This window comes from Sorex fumeus, unplaced genomic scaffold, assembly GCF_029834395.1.
Source record: "Sorex fumeus unplaced genomic scaffold, SorFum_2.1 ptg000028l, whole genome shotgun sequence".
NCBI lineage: Eukaryota > Metazoa > Chordata > Mammalia > Eulipotyphla > Soricidae > Sorex > Sorex fumeus.
In genome coordinates, this window is record NW_026606085.1 from 5,956,408 (window position 1) to 5,975,107 (window position 18,700).

The 18,700-nt window shown below is 45.2% G+C and overlaps 1 protein-coding gene across 1 annotated transcript in view; it reads right to left on the minus strand.

Annotated features, from left to right (window-relative positions):
- Window positions 1-5,754: 5,754 nt before the first annotated feature.
- Window positions 5,755-18,700, minus strand: part of LOC130024369 (phosphoinositide 3-kinase regulatory subunit 5-like) — a 65,985-nt gene continuing 53,039 nt past the window's right edge. Inside the window, exons 10-20 of the mRNA XM_056115093.1 lie at window positions 18,526-18,609; window positions 11,939-12,653; window positions 11,668-11,830; window positions 11,248-11,373; window positions 10,657-10,785; window positions 10,401-10,494; window positions 10,121-10,197; window positions 7,792-7,885; window positions 7,628-7,710; window positions 6,925-7,037; window positions 5,755-6,796 (exon numbers count right to left, since the gene is read on the minus strand). Of these exons, the coding sequence (XP_055971068.1) occupies window positions 6,649-6,796; window positions 6,925-7,037; window positions 7,628-7,710; window positions 7,792-7,885; window positions 10,121-10,197; window positions 10,401-10,494; window positions 10,657-10,785; window positions 11,248-11,373; window positions 11,668-11,830; window positions 11,939-12,653; window positions 18,526-18,609 (1,826 nt within the window). The 3' untranslated portion in view covers window positions 5,755-6,648. The remainder of the gene's footprint in view (window positions 6,797-6,924; window positions 7,038-7,627; window positions 7,711-7,791; window positions 7,886-10,120; window positions 10,198-10,400; window positions 10,495-10,656; window positions 10,786-11,247; window positions 11,374-11,667; window positions 11,831-11,938; window positions 12,654-18,525; window positions 18,610-18,700) is intronic.

The window sequence follows — 18,700 nt, forward strand, 5'->3', positions numbered from 1 at the left end:
GTGGGATTGGGGTTGGAATATTTAAATCCTGTAACAAATCATCATGAACAACTTTATAAACCACGGTGTTTAGATAAAGTGTAGGGAGAAATTTTTTTAACATATGTAGGCCTTACCTATTTCATGTAAACTTAAAAAATATATTAGTAGAGAATTTTTTAGTTTTATTAATGACAAGACATGATTATTACCATATGAGATCCAAGTACAAAATCAAATTTAATGCAATATTTTTTAGATTCCAGAGTTGAAAACTTACTTATGTAAATAAATAGGTTTTTTATTATGTTGTACTAATAAATAAAATAAAAATAAATAAAGGCCCTCCCATTGATCGTCGATTTGCTCGAGCGGGCCCAGTAACGTCCCCATTGGAGACTTTTGTTGTTACTGTGTCTAGCATATCGAATACTCTCGGTAGCTTGCCGGGCTCTCCGAGAGGGGCGGAGGAATCGAACTTGGGTCGGCCATGTTGGCCGCGTGTAAGACGAACGCCCTACCCGCTGTGCTATCGCTCCAGCCCTATATTGCTCCAGCCCTATATCGCTGGAGCGATAGCACAGCAGGTAGGGCATTTGCCTTGCATGCGGCCGACCCAGGTTTGATTCTCATATTGTACTAAATGGTTTTAATTCCCTTATTTAATTCCCACCAACTGCCGTGTAACTCCAACAACAGCCAGGATCCAGAGATCATCACACTCAGCTCCTGGGAGAGAACAAGACAGAGTCTCCTACCCTATGCCTGACTGTCTCCACCAGGGCCCAACAGCTGAAGACCATCGAGGCCCAGCCAAGGCCATGCTGGGAGCACTCTCCACACACTTGGATGAGCCTCACGCATAAAAGAACTGACAGAGGAACCCAGGTGTGTGGGACCCGGGGCTGAGATCTCCAAGCCTGCACAGTTTGGGACTGGACCTGCCAGAGTTACTGGCAGTTACACCCACCAACTGCCGTGTAACTCCAACAATGGCCAGGATCCAGAGATCATCACACTCAGCTCCTGGGAGAGAACAAGACAGAGTCTCCCACCCTATGCCTGACTGTCTCCACCAGGGCCCAACAGCTGAAGACCATCGAGGCCCAGCCAAGGCCATGCTGGGAGCACTCTCCACACACTTGGATGAGCCTCACGCATAAAAGAACTGACAGAGGAACCCAGGTGTGTGGGACCCGGGGCTGAGATCTCCAAGCCTGCACAGTTTGGGACTGGACCTGCCAGAGTTACTGGCAGTTACACCCACCAACTGCCGTGTAACTCCAACAACGGCCAGGATCCAGAGATCATCACACTCAGCTCCCGGCCGCGCGACATCTTATCATCTCATTCCTAATTTGGTCAAACTGGCAGGCTACCAAATGTAACATGCCCACACGGCAGAGTCTGGCAAACTCCCCGTGGTATACCCAATATGCCAAATACCAGTAACAATGATGGGTCTCATTCTCCTAACCCTGAAAAAGCCTTGAATATGGCACTTTAAAAAAAAAAAATCTCAGGGCTAGGACGAAGAAGACGTTACTGGCACCTGCTCGAGGCAATCGACGAACAACAGGGTGGTCGTGATCGTGATGATTTACAGATTAAAATGATATAACAATCACAAATTAGCTTTTACTGATTTATTTTCTGATCACTCTTTTGTCTATTTGCCATTATTTTCCATTTAGTTGGAACAAGGAATTCCACCACCATGTCAGCTTCCCTCCATCAGTGTTTCTACGTTCCCTCTTGCCTCCCCAGCCTGCACATTGACAGACACATTATAAAGTTTGGTGACTGTAGTTACGCTTTTGTATTTTCAGTGTTGTTGACTGTGTGCTTTGAGTATATAGCTATATCACTTCCCCACATTATATATATGTGTGTATGTGTAGATATATATCTAAGACATATATGTATATATACATATATATATATATATCTGAGGTCCCTGACCCCTATGTCTTCATTACTTCCCTTTCTCATCTCCTTCCCTCTCCCTTGATTTCTTTCCTGCTGTCTTTTTCTTCCCTATACTCTTGAATCAAAGATGATCTAGGCATTCCCCTCTTTAAAACATTGCATTCCATCACCCTATTATTCTATATACCACAGATAAATGATTATATTCTTATTCTGGCTTACTTTACTCAACATGATATCTTCTGGTTTCATCAAATTTAGAGCAAATTGCATGATTTCATCATTCCTTGTAGTTGATAGTATTTCATTGTGTATATATGCCACATCTTCATAATTCATTCATCTGTCATGGGAAATGTAGGCTGATTCCATGAATTCGGTCACAGTCCTCCCATTGTTCATCGATTTGCTCAAGTGGGCCCAGTAACGTCTCCATCATGAGACTTCTTGTTACTGTGTTTGGCATATCAAATACGTCACGGGGAGCTTGCCAGGCTTTGCCGTGCAGGCGAGATACTCTCCCTAGCTTGCCGGGATCTCTGAGAGGGGCGGAGGAATCGAACTCGGGTCGGCCATGTTGGCTGCGTGCAAGGCAAACGCCCTACTGCTGTGCTATCGCTCTAGCCCATGAATTAGCTTTATTTATTTATTTATTTATTTATTGAATTTATTTATTTACTTTGGACAAACTTGCAGGCTATCGAATGTAGCCTGCCCACAGGGCAGAGTCTGGCAAACTCCCCGTGACGTACCAAATATGCCAAATACCAGTAACAATGATGGGTCTCATTCTCCTAAAGAGCCCTGAATATAATCTCAGGGCTAGGATGAAAGAGACGTTACTGGGGCCTGCTCGAGGCAATCCACGAATAACAGGATGATGAATGAATGAATGAATGAATGAATTTATTGAATCACTGTGGGAAAAGTTACAAAGCTTTCAGGTTTAAGTCTCAGTCATGCAGTGATCAAACACATTTCCCTTCACCAGTACTTATTTTTCACCACCAAGAACCCCAATATACACCCCTCCCACTCCTCCCAATGCCTGTGAGGCAGATGAATTCTAATTAGCACTCTATCTACTTTGATTAGATTCATTGTTTCGACAAAAGATGCACCATTATTGTTTATAGTTTACACCCCAAAATCAGACCTGCTGAAAAGGCATTGTGAAATAATTTGTTTTCTACAGCTGGTTACAAGAACCAAACGATGTCACGGGGCCGCTATCGCAGTCGTGTGATTTTGGGTTTCTGATATTTTACTTATTAAGCCTGGAAGTATTTCTGCCGAGAGCCAGAAAATTATGAGATTGGTTTCTGTGGTTCTGGAGGCATAGTGCCGTGGATTAATGCATAGTGCATTCACTTTTCTGCCGCAAGTTGCCGGGCTCTGTATTAAGTCCTTGTGCTTCTGGAGCCATTGCTGTGCAGGAAAGCTGCTTGTGGGGGGCATCCCGTGACCTCGGTAGGGCGTGAAGGATGAGCTGGAAATTCCCCCCTTCCCATGAGGTTTCAGTTGCCCCTTCACCACCGGCTCATAACTGGCTTTCCAAAAAGCTCCGAAGCGGCTGCCATCTTGCTCCATGAATTAGCTTTTATACTAAGTGCCTCAATGAATAGCGTGTGCATATGTGTTTATGAATGAATTTTTTTCTTCTGGAGGTGGTGTATACACAAAAGGGGAATTGCTGGATCATAAGGCAGCTCAATTCTAAGTTTACTGAGAATTCCCCATACTGTTTTCCACAGGGATTGAACCAGACAACATTCCCACTAGTAGTGTATGAAAATTCCTTTTCGACATATCCAAAACAACACAGATTGCTACCAGTATTTTTGATATGTGCCATTATCACTGATGTGAGATGTTATCTCATTGTCATCTTCATTTGGATTTTGATAAGTGATGATGAGCATTTTTTCTTGTACCTATTAGTTCAGACCATACACCTGTCTTCCTCAAGAAGTGCTTGTTCATTTCCTCCACCAATTTTTACAGGATTATTTTTGTCAATTTTTGAGTACTTTATATATTATGAATATCACTGTCACTGTCACTGTCCTCCCGTTGTTCATCGATTTGCTCGAGTGGGCCCAGTAACATTGTGAGACTTGTTACTGTGTTTGGCATATCGAATATGGTCACGGGTAGCTTGCCAGGCTTTGCCATGCGGGCGAGATACTCTCGGTAGCTTGCCGGGCTCTCCGAGAGGGGCGGAGGAATCGAACCAGGTCAGCCATGTTGGCTGCGTGCAAGGCAAACGCCCTACCCGCTGTGCTATTGCTCCAGCCCATTATGAATATCAACACTTGTTTTGTTTTTTTTGTTTGTTTGCTTTTTGGGTCACACCACGCGATGTACAGGGGTTACTCCTGGCTCTGCACTCAGGAATTATCCCTGGCGGTGCTCAGGGGACCATATGGGATGCTAGGAATCGAACCCAGGTCGGTCACACGCAAGGCAAACGCCCTAACCGCTGTGCTCTCTCTCCAGCCCCTGAATACCAACATTTATCTGATGTGTTGAATGTGAATATTTTTCCATTCAGGTTGCTGTCTTTTAGCTTTAGCCCATGTTTCTTTTGTCATGCTGAAACTCTTTAATTTTATGGAGCCCCATTTGTTTATTTTTGTTTCTGTTCCTTTGCCAATGGTCATTGAAGATGCCTTTGAGGTCGAAATCTTGGAGTGTTCTGCCTATACTTTCCTCAATATAATTTGTTGTTTCTGGTCATATCTCAAGGTGTTTGATCCACTCTGACTTTTGCTTACTGACCCTTAATCTTCTTAAAAGTTCCTCTATATATTATGTAACTTTTTTCTTGAAATCTTTAATATTAGTATAACAACACCAGTTTTGAGGGGTTAGGTTTGCATTGTGTTTTTTTCATTCTTTGCTTTCAGCATTTCTGTGTTTATATAGTTAATGTTCCTTGTCAGTATAAATAATATGCCCACTATTTGAGTTTGTCTTATGTTTTTTTCTCATTTAATTGAGGTTATGGGAGTTTGAAAAAAAATCAGAGGTAAAAATAAAAAGAAATTCTATGTGATTTAGTTTTTATCTTGCAAAATTTGCTGAGCTGATTTAATCTGTGGGTTGATAATTTTCAGTCAAGTTGTCCAACTGAATATTGTTCTGGTTCCAGGTCCTAGAGATGTCACATGTCTCTGCTTAACTTTCTTGTGCTTGATTCTGGTCTAAGGTGACTATAAGATACCCAGATCTTACTTGAAGCTAAATTATAGCTTGAAGCCAAGGTATTCTGAGACTCACCTAGATAATTTTATCTAGGTGATAATTAGATGTCCAGAAGATGCATATAGGCACAGATGATCACAGTTTTAACTTACTGTTAGGTATACTTATTATTGGCAAGAGTTGGCTGATGCAGAGAGCACCCCCTGGTTCCTTCTTCCTCTATCCTCAGTGGTTGTCCTGGAAGCCTCTTGCTCCCTATTGTTTGCAAGTCACAAGGAATTTCCATCATCATTCATTTCCTGTTCTTGACCTTTTTCAGCATCAAGTCCAGAGAGAGCCCCAGATCCAGAGCCTCTGCATTCTCATTAGCAATGATAACCTCAGACTGTTGCCTCCCTGGACTTTGGTTTATAAACAACAGCTGTATGAAAGAGCTTACATTTCTTAACATAGGTGGTTGATAACAACTGCTGAGTTATCTGGCCTAGATTAATTTGTGAGTCAATGAGTATGATGAGGCTTAAATTGAACACTCTCAAGGAAAACTTTAGTGCAAATTTATTTTATTTTTATGGGGGGGGGAGGATTGAGCCACACCTGTTAGTGATTGCTGGGATACTCCTGGCTCTGTATTTAGGGGTCACACTTGGTGGTGCTCAGGAAACAATGTGCTGCCTGAGATTGAACCAGGACTGACCGCATCGGGCCCCAGATATATCTCCTATAGAGTAGAAAGTCAAAATAAAAACAACAAATCCCCCCACCATGAATCTAATTTTTGCTATTAAGTGTCAAATTAATTGTCATTCAATTAATTGTCATTCAGTGAAATAACTATAGATAATTACATAGTTTATTTGATAATAATAATAATAATAAATTCCATTTTAATTGTGTATTAATTTTTAATTTTAATTGAAATTTCCTATTTTAATTTATCTACAGTGTCATCAGTTTGTGGTCTGCATCTCTCGACCATCAGTCATAGACTGTATTGGCATCAGCTCTGTGTACTCAAATCACCAGATACTGCAGGACAATATCAGTTGACAATATGGAAGTCAGATTACTCTCTGGAGTTACTCTGGAACAAGTACAAATGAATAAGATGGGGGAGGCCTGGTCAGACCAGGAATGGCCAGCTTTATCCACTTTACTTGGTTCAGGGCTGGGATTTCATGGACCCCTAGAAGCCCTATCAGGAGAAGGAAGAGGGAAGGGTTCAGGGCAGGACACAATTGTCTGCATCTATGGTTACTCTCCCAACTTCAGCAGTCCAAAATCTAGACCAAGCCCTTTCCTCCATCCTACCATCTTTCTCTATATTTGCTCCCAACTTCTCAGCACTCCATCCTGCCAGTCGGAAAGCTAATACCACAATTTTTACCCAATCAGGCACCAAACTTGTGAGCCAGGTACTCCAACCAAGCACCATTCAGTGGAGACACAGGGAGTGAGAGCTTCTCAGCTGTCCCTCAGGAAGGGGCTCAGGTGGGGGTGCAGGAGGCCGTGTGGGGGCTGGCACAGGGCACTCTAGGGTAGTGCTCCACTGAAAGTCATGATGGGGAGGCAGAGAAGGGAGCAGATGTCTGGTGAAGCTTGGGATGAGAGGTCGGTGGGCTTCTGAGATGAGTGGCAGAAGTCGCTCTTCTCTGGTTTGTAGCAGGGTGAGACATCACACCTGTGGGGCAGGTGGGAGTAAATGTAATCCCCATTCCTCTTGCTGCTTCAGGGGGGTGCATAGAAATTTGCCCCTTTTCTGGGATCCCATTTGGCTAAAACAGAGCTGAGAACCCCTCTCTTTCCTACCTGACCACACTCTGAAGAATCTTCCTTTCATCCTGGTCCAAACACACAGCAAAGGGGCAGCTGTTGGATCCAATAATTTGCACTTTGTCCACTTTGATCTGTGATGTGCTAATCTGTAAGGAGTGTCCAGGTCAGCGCCTGCAGGCCTTGGCACAGCAGTTCCTCACCTGTGAATTGCCTACCCAGGTTTTAGCAATAGGAATGGGAGCTTGTCTGACAGTTTTCCAGAGCTAATGGGGGAGAAGTCCAACCCACGGGAGAAGTCCTGCGGCCTCCATCAGGCACTTACCCCTTCACAAACTTCCCATTCCTGAGTTAGAAGAAGCAAGTGGCTCCCAGGAGGAACCATGCTGATCAGAGCCCATATCATGAGAGGCTGGGATTCCCCAACACAGTCTCAAGTCTTTCCTTATGCCTACTATAGAACCTTCCTACAATCTATATCCTTTCTTTCCTAACACCCCACAGCATTCCACATTTGTCCATCTCCAAGCCACACCTCTAATCCTGACTCTTTTCCCCACCTACATACCTAACTGGGCCTTTCAGAGATTCCTCTTTCTCTCTTCCTCTGTCTCTCTCTCTCTCTCTCTCTCTCTCTCTCTCTCTCTCTCTCTCTCTCTCACACACACACACACACACACACACACACACACACCTAGTAAGTTTCTTGAGAGAATGGCTACAAGAAGGCAGAGCTTACCTGGTTAAAGCCCTTCTTGGATTTGGGGTTCTGCCTTTTCACTACTTCTGTCAGGTTTAGCATCAGGACCTCCATGCTGGAATCTGAAGGGCAGTAGCACTTAGGCCAAGCTCAGAATTTCTTCTAGACAATACCCACCCATCTTCGCTGTCCACCCCAGTCACCTAGTTCCTCCTGTTTCCTGCAGGCCTTGTTGAGGTTGACAGAGGTACAGACTTTCTCCATGTTGCTCCAGCGACTTCTTCCACTAACGGCTCCCTGATAATGCAAAGCCAGAACCTTTAAGCCTGGAGGTGCCAGCACCTTCTGCCTTGCTTTCAAAGTAACAATTTACCCTCCAGCAACAGGGACCTGCCCATAGTCAGCCCACCCCAGGACTCTCTGACTTATCCAGCTCTTCTTGTTTCTACATCAATAGCCTTTTGACCTGTACATAGATCTTAAATGACTTCCCAGAAAACCCATGGGTCACTGGCTTGGTGTATGTGTCAGCCTTGTAAACAGGTTGTAGAGCACTTGAGAACAAGAGGCGGTCTTGCTAATCTCTTGTTAAACCTAGAGCATAAAAGAGATAGGCCCACGTAATTATTGGCAGAGTTATACCTGAACCTCCTTCTCTGATACCTGATCCAAATGTCCCTTTCAGTGATAACCTCCATGTTACTAAACACAAGAGTATCTCAAGAGTATTTGACTCTGCTCAATACATCCCTCACCTGTGTGTCCAAGGTGGTGAACCATGGTTCTCCCCAACCCCATCTGTCTGTGTGGGACCACTCTGTTTCATGCAATGACCTCTTTCTGCCTGCTGTTACATGGCACAAGACTCAGAACCTTCTCTTAGACCCTTTGCTTTGTTTTCTATTTTTCCTCCTTCAGGGAACTTTGCCTGTGCCCTTTTCCCATTGTGCCTATACATACGTATCTGTGTTTCACTTCTGAGTTTAGGCTCAGCCATCTCCCATCCAACTACCTATTCTAACTTTCTTCTTCTCCCTCCTAAGGCCATCTCACATTCATCATATCCCAAATTCATGATCTTCCCCCACAGACATGAGCTTCTTCCGAAAAAATTGTAATACTGGACTAGGGGTTTGGATGTCACTGTGCTACTACTCATATCTACTCACATCATTTACACACTTCTCCCATTTCTTCCCATCTTCTCCTCTACCAGCATCCTAGTGCAGGCTATCCACCACAGCCTCCTGACTGACTTCCCCACATCCACTTCTCTTATGTGTTTTATGCAAAGCTACCAGATGGAGCTTCTAGAATGAAAATTCAGTTTGTTACACATTACCAGCCACATCCAAACATCTGTTCAGTAGGCCTCCCTTAGAGAAAGGACAAAATTTCTCTTAACACACTCAAGGCTTTGGTTTTCTGGTCCTGTTCGTTTATTTAGATTCACCTTAGCATCATGTTTCCACTCACTCTCTCTCTCCTCTCCTTTTTGTCTTATTTAAGTGTCCTTTACCCAAATTCTCTCCTGCCACAGCACCTTTGCCCATGCCAGTCACCACCTGCAGAATTCAGCTTAAACGTGGCCTGGCTTTCTTTTCAAGATTGACTTTAGTCCCCTTCTTTAGAAAGCCTTCCTTAATTTTCTTGACTGGATTAAATACTGCCCTTATTTATGGCCATAAATTCCTTTCTTTCATTGGTTTGTAACTGCTGTAAATATGCATCTTGTAGGGTCAAATAATCAATGTATGCCATCTCCTCTAGACTATAAATACTTGTTCACTCTTGTGGCCTCAAATGGGCCTAGAATAATGTCTGGAACACTGTAGATGTTTAGCAAATTCCTCTCTGCCATCATGTTAGCCATTTATGCCTCCTGTTTTCTTGTCTGTCTCCTTCCTCCAGGAAAGTCAAAGGGAGGGCCTAGCCTTCTCTGTTTGCTGCTATTTCCCCATGTCAAGCACAAAATCTGACATGCATACGTAGTACTAAATGAGTACCTTTTCAATGTCAGAAAGCAGGAATGCAGGAGGACACTCCATCTCTGAGTCAAGTCTTTTCTATGACCTGAGCCCTGGGGTATGACATGCTCAGAGTTTCATGCTCCTTGGTGTGCTCAGGTGCAACCCCCTCCCACTTCATCTCACAACTACTCTTCACACTGGTCCTATCTCCCATACACTCAACCAGGCCCCAAAATATCCTTAAACCCCATCCTCACCTTCTCCTTAGATCTTCTCTGGGACTCTGGGAGCCCCACCCAGGCCTCACTCTCAAGCCCTCACAATCCTGGAAACTGACAGTGAGGAGCAGGTGGGGGGAAAGGAGAGGGCGGCTTTGGAGGCAGAGCAGGAATGGGGTCTGCTCCTTTCCTGATCCCTTCTCACTGTATCTCCCAGAGCCAGGTGGTCTGCTTAGCAAGAGGCCCAGGAAAATCTGAGTCCCTTGCTGTGGTCAGGGCCCACAGTCCAGGGAGGAAGATCAGGTGCAGATTCTGGAGGGCAATGGCCCCAGCATCATTCTTACCTTGCTGTAAATAATCTGTAGTGTTAGAGGGATGGCCTCCCGGTCACCATCGATGCCCAGCCGCTTGCAGCCACGACCTGTGCCAAACATGAACTCTTCACTCCTCACTTTAAGAGCCTCTCATGCTTTCTCTAGGCCCCCCTTTCTGGTGTCTCTAAACCCACTATTTCCCAGCTCCTGTCCCCTGGTCCTGCCTTCAACCCCTGGCCCACCTCCTGGTGTCTCTGAGCCCATCTCCCACCCTCCCACAGATTTCTACCTGGACATGGGTGACACTGACCAGAAGCCTTGATGGCACGCGTGGCAGCAGAGTGCCCCAGCTCCAGGGAGTGGATAAAGATTTCTGTTGTTTTCTCCCCAGAGACAAAGGTCAGCTGGAGAGAGTAAGAATCTGGGTATCAGTGTGACCCTTTCCAAAGTATCCACCAGGCCCTTCCCAGCACAGGGCTGCTGACTGCAGGCCCTGTGGACTCAAGCTAGGACCTGAAGGAAGATGGCCAAAGAATGTGGGGAAGAGGCAATGGGGGTAGCCTTACCTCTGTCTGATAGACCTGCAGCAGCACGGGCCGGGCAGCAAAGCGGAAGTAGTAGAGCAACATGTCTGCCAGGATGGGCAACTGGGTAGCAGAGCCTTCCAGGGACCGAGACTCAGCCTTGAGGGACTGCTGGGGGTAGGGGACAGAGGAACAAAGGGACAGGTAGAACAGAGAATGAGAGAAATAGAATACAGGCCACACACACGAAAGGCAGACAGAGCAAGGTGGTGATGATGAGATGGGCATGGTCAGGGCCCACAGTCCAGCCTCTGTAACTCTCCCTCACCTGGACTGTGGATCACAAGGGAGGTATAGCTGTGCTGGACAAAGCTGGGAGCTGAGTGTCAGGGCTGAAGCCCAAGGTTCTCTGAACACTTCTGAGGTCCCTTCTTGTCAATGTTGTGACCCATCCCTTGCCCCTCTGGCTTTTAAGTTCCTGAGTTCAGGCTTTCCACCCATCTTCTAAGCTTTTCCTCAAGGGAGCCCTGGTTCTCCATGGAAATGTCAAGCTGGATCCCCCAAATCAGTCCTAGTTCTAAGTGACATTGTGACCAGGCAGTGAGCCTCTCTCTCCTCCCTGGGAGCACTCACCTGACAAAGGACTTCTGGAGGCAAGTGCATGAGGCCTAGAACATTGCGTTCATACCATGGGTCAAGCATGCCGAGGTAGTAGGAGATGTCATTGGTACTTTCCACCCATGGGGCAGTGCTCAGCTCCTGGAACAAAGGACAAAAGTCACTCCCAGTCCGCAGGGAACCTGCAGGAAGAGTTCCTTAGACGCGAGTGGCACCTGAAGCCAAAGCGCAACTTCTCTCTGCCTTTAGTGACACAAAATACCTCTTGAAGTATAGGGCGGAACCATTCCTGGGAGCAAAGGCCAAGCAGGAAGGGGTACCCCATTAACACAGGCCATTCCCATGGGTAACTTCTAGCTGTATCCTCCCCATAAATGAACTCCACACATGCCTGCTTTGAGGCCCCACCCCTTTTTGTACAGGCTGGGGACCTACCTCAGGGCTGGAGTGCCTTGGGGAGTCTGCAAGGGTTGGGGGCATCTGGCATGGAGGATCAGGGCAGGTTCTTGGGCTTGTGTCTGGGCTCCGTTTCACAGGAATATAGAAGAACTGGAGCTTGAAGAAGCGTGTGAGCAGTGGGCATCTTTTCTCCAATCGCCTAGCAGAGGAGGGTGGGAAGGGAGTTCCTTCTGGGCCCCAAGTCTCAAGCCCCAAAGACCTACTCCCCCACTTACAGCAGAAGCAATGCCCCCATTTCAGCTCTTACCGCAGGTTGCTGTAAGCCCGAGCCACCTTCCCTGAAATTCTATCAGAGCCAAAGACCACAACACGAAGTGTGGAAGCCTTGGGATCCTCATCTCCACTCAGGAATGGGCGCCGGCGCTGGTGGCCTGAGGCAGGGGCCAGGAGCCATCTGGGCAGCTGGGTCCTGAGCTGAGGCTGGGGCAAGGAGAAGGAGCGCTGGGCCTTGGGAGGGAACAGTGCTGGGCTGTCCAGGGGGCTGGAGAATCTTTCCACCCGGAGAAGAAACTGGGCTGTATCTGAGCTGCCCTCCAGGCTCCGAGAGTCCCTCCGCAGCACCAGCTGGCTGGTGCTCTTGAAGAGTTGATAGATCCTGTTGCGCTTCTGCCCAGACCTGTGGTGACTCTGGCATTCCTGACTGTCTGGCTTCCAGGACCCCTCACAGGGGAGTTCCTCACTGTCCTCCACATAGCCACTGTCCAGGCCATCTGAGAGACCTGAGACAAAGGAGGTAAGCAACTGGCGAGGCAGGGAAGCCCCTGCCACCTGAGAGGAGACAAGGGACAGGGCTGAGTCTTGGGAGTCCCTAGAGCTGGTAGAGATCAGCGAGTCTCTCTCATCACAATGCCTGTTGATTGCTAAGTACTCTTCTTCCTTCTCTTCTTCCTCCTGCTCCTCATCTCTCAGGATTCCTGGTAGGAGCAACTCCTGTTCCTTGTGCAGGATTTCCTGTAGAATATCTGCAGGGAAGGCAGGGCAGCAGCATCTGAGTGTCCGGGCCCTTGAATCCCCCTCTTGCATACCTTTCCTTGGGAGGAACAGGAGGCTCAGACAGAAAGAATTCAGACAGAGGGTGTCAAGGTCAGCCACGACTCAGAGCACAGCCCCTTCTCTCCTTAGAATTTGCTTAGGTAGAAGTTCTTGTGGGGGTCTGCAGGCCACCCCCCCCCCCGACGCTGGGAGGAAAGGGGGATCTTCGTCTCTCTGCCTGTCCCTTTGGTCCGGCCGCCCATCAGAGCTGCTCCCTTGTCCCCCACCCAGTCTTTACTTCCTGGACAAAAAACAGGTATCCGTGAGGCATGGCCACTTCAGGGGTGGACGTGGCTTTAAAAAGTGGGCGTGGCCTAACTTTCGGTGGGCGGCCGCTAATGCGGCCGTAGGTAATCCACTCAAACCAACAAATATTACCCCTCCACATACACAACAACATGAGGAAACAACGCAAATCCCCACCACAGGAAGACCATGAAGAAATACGTCTAGAAGCCTTAGTAGGTGCTAGCCACCTTAGGGACCTCTCTGACAAGGAATTCAGATATGAAGTCATCAAGATGTTCAATCAACTCAATGAAACAGTCACACACATATCCGCTAAACTGAAAGAGGACATGAAAGAAACAATCGATCGCACAATTGACAAAATACGGCAAGAAATGAGAGCCAAAATTGGAAAGCTACGCACAGAAATGGCACGCATCACAGATTCCATAGATGAAGTCAAAACCTCACTCACTGCCCTCAAAAATAGAACGACCACAGCTGAGGAAAGAATCAGTGACTTGGAAGATCAGCTGCACCAAGCCAACAGACAACAGCAAACAATGGCAAGAGACCTCAAAATAGCTCAAGAGCGAATCAGAGTCCTACGAGATGATTCCAGAAGAAACAACATTAGAATCATTGGACTACCAGAAGCTCAAGGAAACAATCCCAATGAAAAAAACATGCTGAAACAAATTATTGCCAAAAAATTCCCAGAGCTCCATAATACAGCCATCCAGATTCAAGAAGCCCGAAGGGTGCCAGCTAAAAGAGACCCCAATAGAAACACCCCAAGACATATTATAGTTAGAATGATCGATGCTGCCGATAGAGACACGATACTGCAAGCAGCAAGGGCAAAAAAGGAAATCACATACAAAGGAGCACCCCTGAGATTCACAGCAGACCTCTCAGAGGAAACCCTACAAGCCTGAAGACAGTGGCGGATATAGTCAAAAAACTCACTGAAATGAATGCTTCACCAAGAATACTCTATCCGGCTAAACTCTCACTCCAAATAGATGGAAAGCTACACTATTTTCTAGATAAACAGCAGCTCAGGAACTTCATAGACTCAAAACCAAACCTAAAACAAGGACTAAAGGGGCTACTATAAGACAAGACAAACTCTACAACCACAACACACCCGCACAGAAACATGACACAAAACCCCATAACCACACTCTCTCTCAATGTCAACGGTCTCAATTCACCATTGAAGAGACACAGAGTGGCAAAATGGATACAGAGACAGAACCCAACATTCTGATGCCTACAAGAAACTCATCTCAACACTCAGAGCAAACACAGACTCAAAGTCAAAGGATGGAAAACAATCCTGCAAGCAAACAGCTCCTGTAAAAAAAGCTGGGGTGACCATACTAGTATCTGACAACATTAATTTCACCCTGAAAAAGGCTAGAAGGGACAGTGAAGGCCATTTTCTATTCATCAAGGGATACGTACAACAGGAAGAAATCACACTCTTAAATGTATACGCACCTAATGAGGGAACAGCCAAATATTTAAAACAACTGCTAACAGACTTTAAGGAGGACATTGCAAGCAGCACAATAGTACTTGGAGACTTCAACATTGCCCTATCACCTCTGGACAGATCAACAAGAACAAAACCCAGCAAGGAATCATTGGCTTTGAAAGAAGAAATAGAAGAGAGAGGGCTTATAGACTTATACAGGGCTTTACACCCCAAAAAGAAAGAATACACATTCTTCTCCAGTGCACACGGACCATTTTCCAAAATAGACCATGTGCTAGGACACAAAACATACCTCAACAAAATAAGGAAGACAGAAATAGTATCAGCCATCTTTTCAGACCATGATTCACTGAGGATAGAAGTGAATCACACACAGACACGGAGAACCAAATCAAACACCTGGAAATTAAAAAAACTCGATGCTGAACAATGAATGGGTCAGGAATGAAGTCAAGGATGAAATTAAAAGATACCTGGAAACAAATGAGAATGAAGACACGAGCTACCAGAACCTATGGGATGCAGCGAAAGCTGTATTAAGGGGAAAATTTATAGCTCTGCAAGCATATCTTAGGTCTGTGGAAATGGTGCACATAAACAACTTGACCTCACAGCTCAAGTCCTTAGAGAAGGATCAACAGAAAGAACCTAAATCAGGCAAAAGGAAAGAGATCATAAAACTTAGAGCAGAAATCAATGACATGGAAACCAAAGAAACAATCCGAAAGATCAATGAAACCAAGAGCTGGTTCTTCGAGAGAATAAACAAGATAGATAAACCACTCGCAACACTCACAAAGAAACAGAGAGAGAGAACCCTAATAAACCGAATCAGAAATGAGAAGGGGGATATCACAACAGAAACCAAAGAAATCCAAAAGATCATCAGAGACTACTTTGAAAGTCTGTATGCCACAAAACAAGAGAACCTAGAAGAAATGGACAAATTCCTGGACTCCTATAATCTCCCAAATCAAGAAGACCTGGAGTATTTGAATAGACCTATTAACATCAACGAAATAGAAACTGCAATCAAAAGCCTTCCCAAAAACAAAAGCCCGGGCCCAGATGGATTCACTAGCGAATTTTTCCAAACATTTAAAGAGGACCTGCTGCCAGTCCTTCTCAAGCTCTTTCAGGAAATTGAAAAAACGGAAACTCTCCCAAACAGTTTCTATGAAGCCCATATCTCTCTAATACCAAAAGGAAACAAAGATACCACAAGAAAAGAAAACTACACGCCGATATCCCTGATGAACACGGATGCGAAGATTCTCAACAAAATACTAGCAAATAGAATTCAACTACTCATCAAAAAGATCATACACCATGACCAAGTAGGATTCATCCCGGGGATGCAAGGCTGGTTTAACACTAGGAAATCAATCAACATAATCCACAACATCAACAAAAGAAAAGATAAAAATCATATGATCATATCAATAGATGCAGAGAAAGCATTTGACAAGATCCAGCACCCATTTATGATGAAAACCCTAGCCAAAATGGGGATAGAGGGGACTTTTCTCAATATAGTTAAAGCCATCTACCACAAGCCTACAGCAAGCATCGTCCTCAATGGTGAAAAACTGAGAGCCTTCCCTCTAAGATCAGGGACAAGACAAGGATGCCCACTCTCTCCACTGCTATTCAATATAGCATTGGAAGTACTTGCAATAGCGATTAGGCAAGAAAAGGATGTTAGAGGCATCCAGGTAGGAAAGGAAGAAATCAAGCTCTCACTATTTGCAGATGATATGATACTATACTTAGAAAACCCTAAAACCTCTATCAAGAAACTTCTAGAAACAATAGGCTTGTATAGTAAAGTGGCAGGTTATAAAATCAATGCCCAAAAGTCCATGGCTTTCCTATATGCAAATAGTGAAAGAGAAGAAAAAGACATGAAGAAAACAATCCCATTCACAATTGTGCCCCAGAAAATCAAGTACCTAGGAATCACCTTAACTAAGGAAGTAAAGGACCTGTACAAAGAAAACTACAAAACTCTACTTCAGGAAATAAAAGAAGATATGAGGAAATGGAAAAATATCCCCTGTTCATGGATCGGGAGAATTAACATTGTCAAAATGGCAATACTTCTCAAAGCACTGTATAAATTCAACGCAATCCCTATTAGGATACCCATGACATTCTTCAAAGAATTGGAGCAAACACTCCTGAAATTCATATGGAACAATAAGCCCCCACGAATAGCTAAAGCAATTCTTGGGAAAAAGAAAATGGGAGGAATCAACCTCCCTAACTTCAAACTCTACTACAAGGCAGTAATAATTAAAATAGCATGGTACTGGAACAAAGGCAGAGCTGTAGACCAATGGAACAGGGTTGAATATACTGACGTCTCCCCCCCCCCCCCCCCCAAGCATACGAGCATCTAATCTTCGATAAAGGGGCAAGAAAAGTGAAGTGGAGCAGGGAAAGCCTCTTTAACAAATTATGCTGGCAAAACTGGACGGCTATATGCAAAAAATGGGCTCAGATCTCTGCCTAACTCCATGTACAAAAGTAAGATCTAAGTGAATTAAAGACCTCAACATCAGACCGGAATCTATAAGATACATTGAGGAAAATGTTGGCAAAACCCTTCATGACATAGAAGCTAATAGTGTCTTCAAAGATGTCACACCGCTGGCCAAGCAAGTGAAAACAGAGATAGATAAATGGGACTATCTTAAACTAAGAAGCTTCTGCAACTCAAAAGAAACAGTGACCAAAATACAAAGACAGTCAACTGAATGGGAAAGGATATTCGCCAACTACACATCTGATAAGGGGTTAATTTCAAGGATATACAAAATACTGGTTCAACTCCACAAAAAGAAAACATTCAACCCCATCAAAAAATGGGGAGATGAAATGAATAGAAACTTTGACAAAGAAGAAATCTGAATGGCTAAAAGACACATGGGAAAATGTTCCACATCATTAATCATCAGGGAGATGCAGATCAAAACCACAATGAGGTATCACCTCACACCACAGAGACTGGCCCATATCCACAAGAACAAAAGCAACCGGTGCTGGCACGGATGTGGTGAGAAAGGGACACTCCTTCACTGTTGGTGGGAATGCCGACTGGTTCAGCCCTTCTGGAAAACAGTATGGATGATTCTCAAAAAACTAGAAATTGAGCTCCCATTTGACCCAGCAATACCACTCCTGGGAATATATCCCAGAGAGGCAAAAAAGTATAGCCGAAGTGACATCTGCAATTGTCTGTTTATTGCAGCACTCTTTACAATAGCCAGAATCTGGAAAAAACCTGAGTGCCCGAGAACAGATGACTGGTTGAAGAAACTCTGGCACATTTACACAATGGAGTACTGTGTAGCTGTTAGAAAAGACGAAGTCATGAAGTTTACATACAAGTGGTACTACATGGAAACTATCATGTTAAGCGAAATGACTCGGAAAGAAAGGGATAGACATAGAAAGATTGCATTCATCTGGGGAACATAAAGTAACAAAATAGGAAACTAACACCCAAGTATGGCAGAGATTAGTACCAGGAATTTTACTCAATGACCCGGAGGACAACCACACATGTTAGGGGAAGGGGGAGCTCAGAAAGAGAAGGGAACACCAAATAAAGGGTGTTGGGAGGATCCACCCACGATGGGAGAGCATGCTGAGGGTAGACTGTCGACCAGCATGATTGCCACTCAATGCCTCTTTTGCAGACCAGGCACTCAAAAGGAGAGAGAGGGAAATGCCCTGCCACAGAGGCAGGGTGGGATCGGGGCTGGGGGGGAGGGGATGCTGAGATCCGTGGTGGTGGTGGGAAACGCGCATTGGTGGAGGGATGGGTGTTTGATCATTGTATAATCGAAACCCAAGCACAAAAATGTGTAAGTCTACAACTGTACCTCATGATGCCTCACTATTAAAAAATAAATAAATATAATAATTTAAAAAAAGAAGTTCTTGTGGGGGTTGCTATAGCCACCAATGCTCAGGGCTTACCCCTGGCTCAAGCTGCACAGACCAAGATCAGGAAGAGTTTGGGGTTCAGAACTGGGCACCACAAACCAGAGTCAGTTGCTTACCAAAGCTGTCGTGATTCCAGTTGTAGGTGTAGCACCTGGCCACTGGGATGGGGATGGTACGGAGCTTACCAAGTTTTGTGGTATCTGGAAGAACAGGTGGGCAGGAGATGAGGGTCAGGAAGCAACCTTGAGACTGGCCAACCTAGGCCCTTCCTTGTTTTAGAAAAGAAGCTAT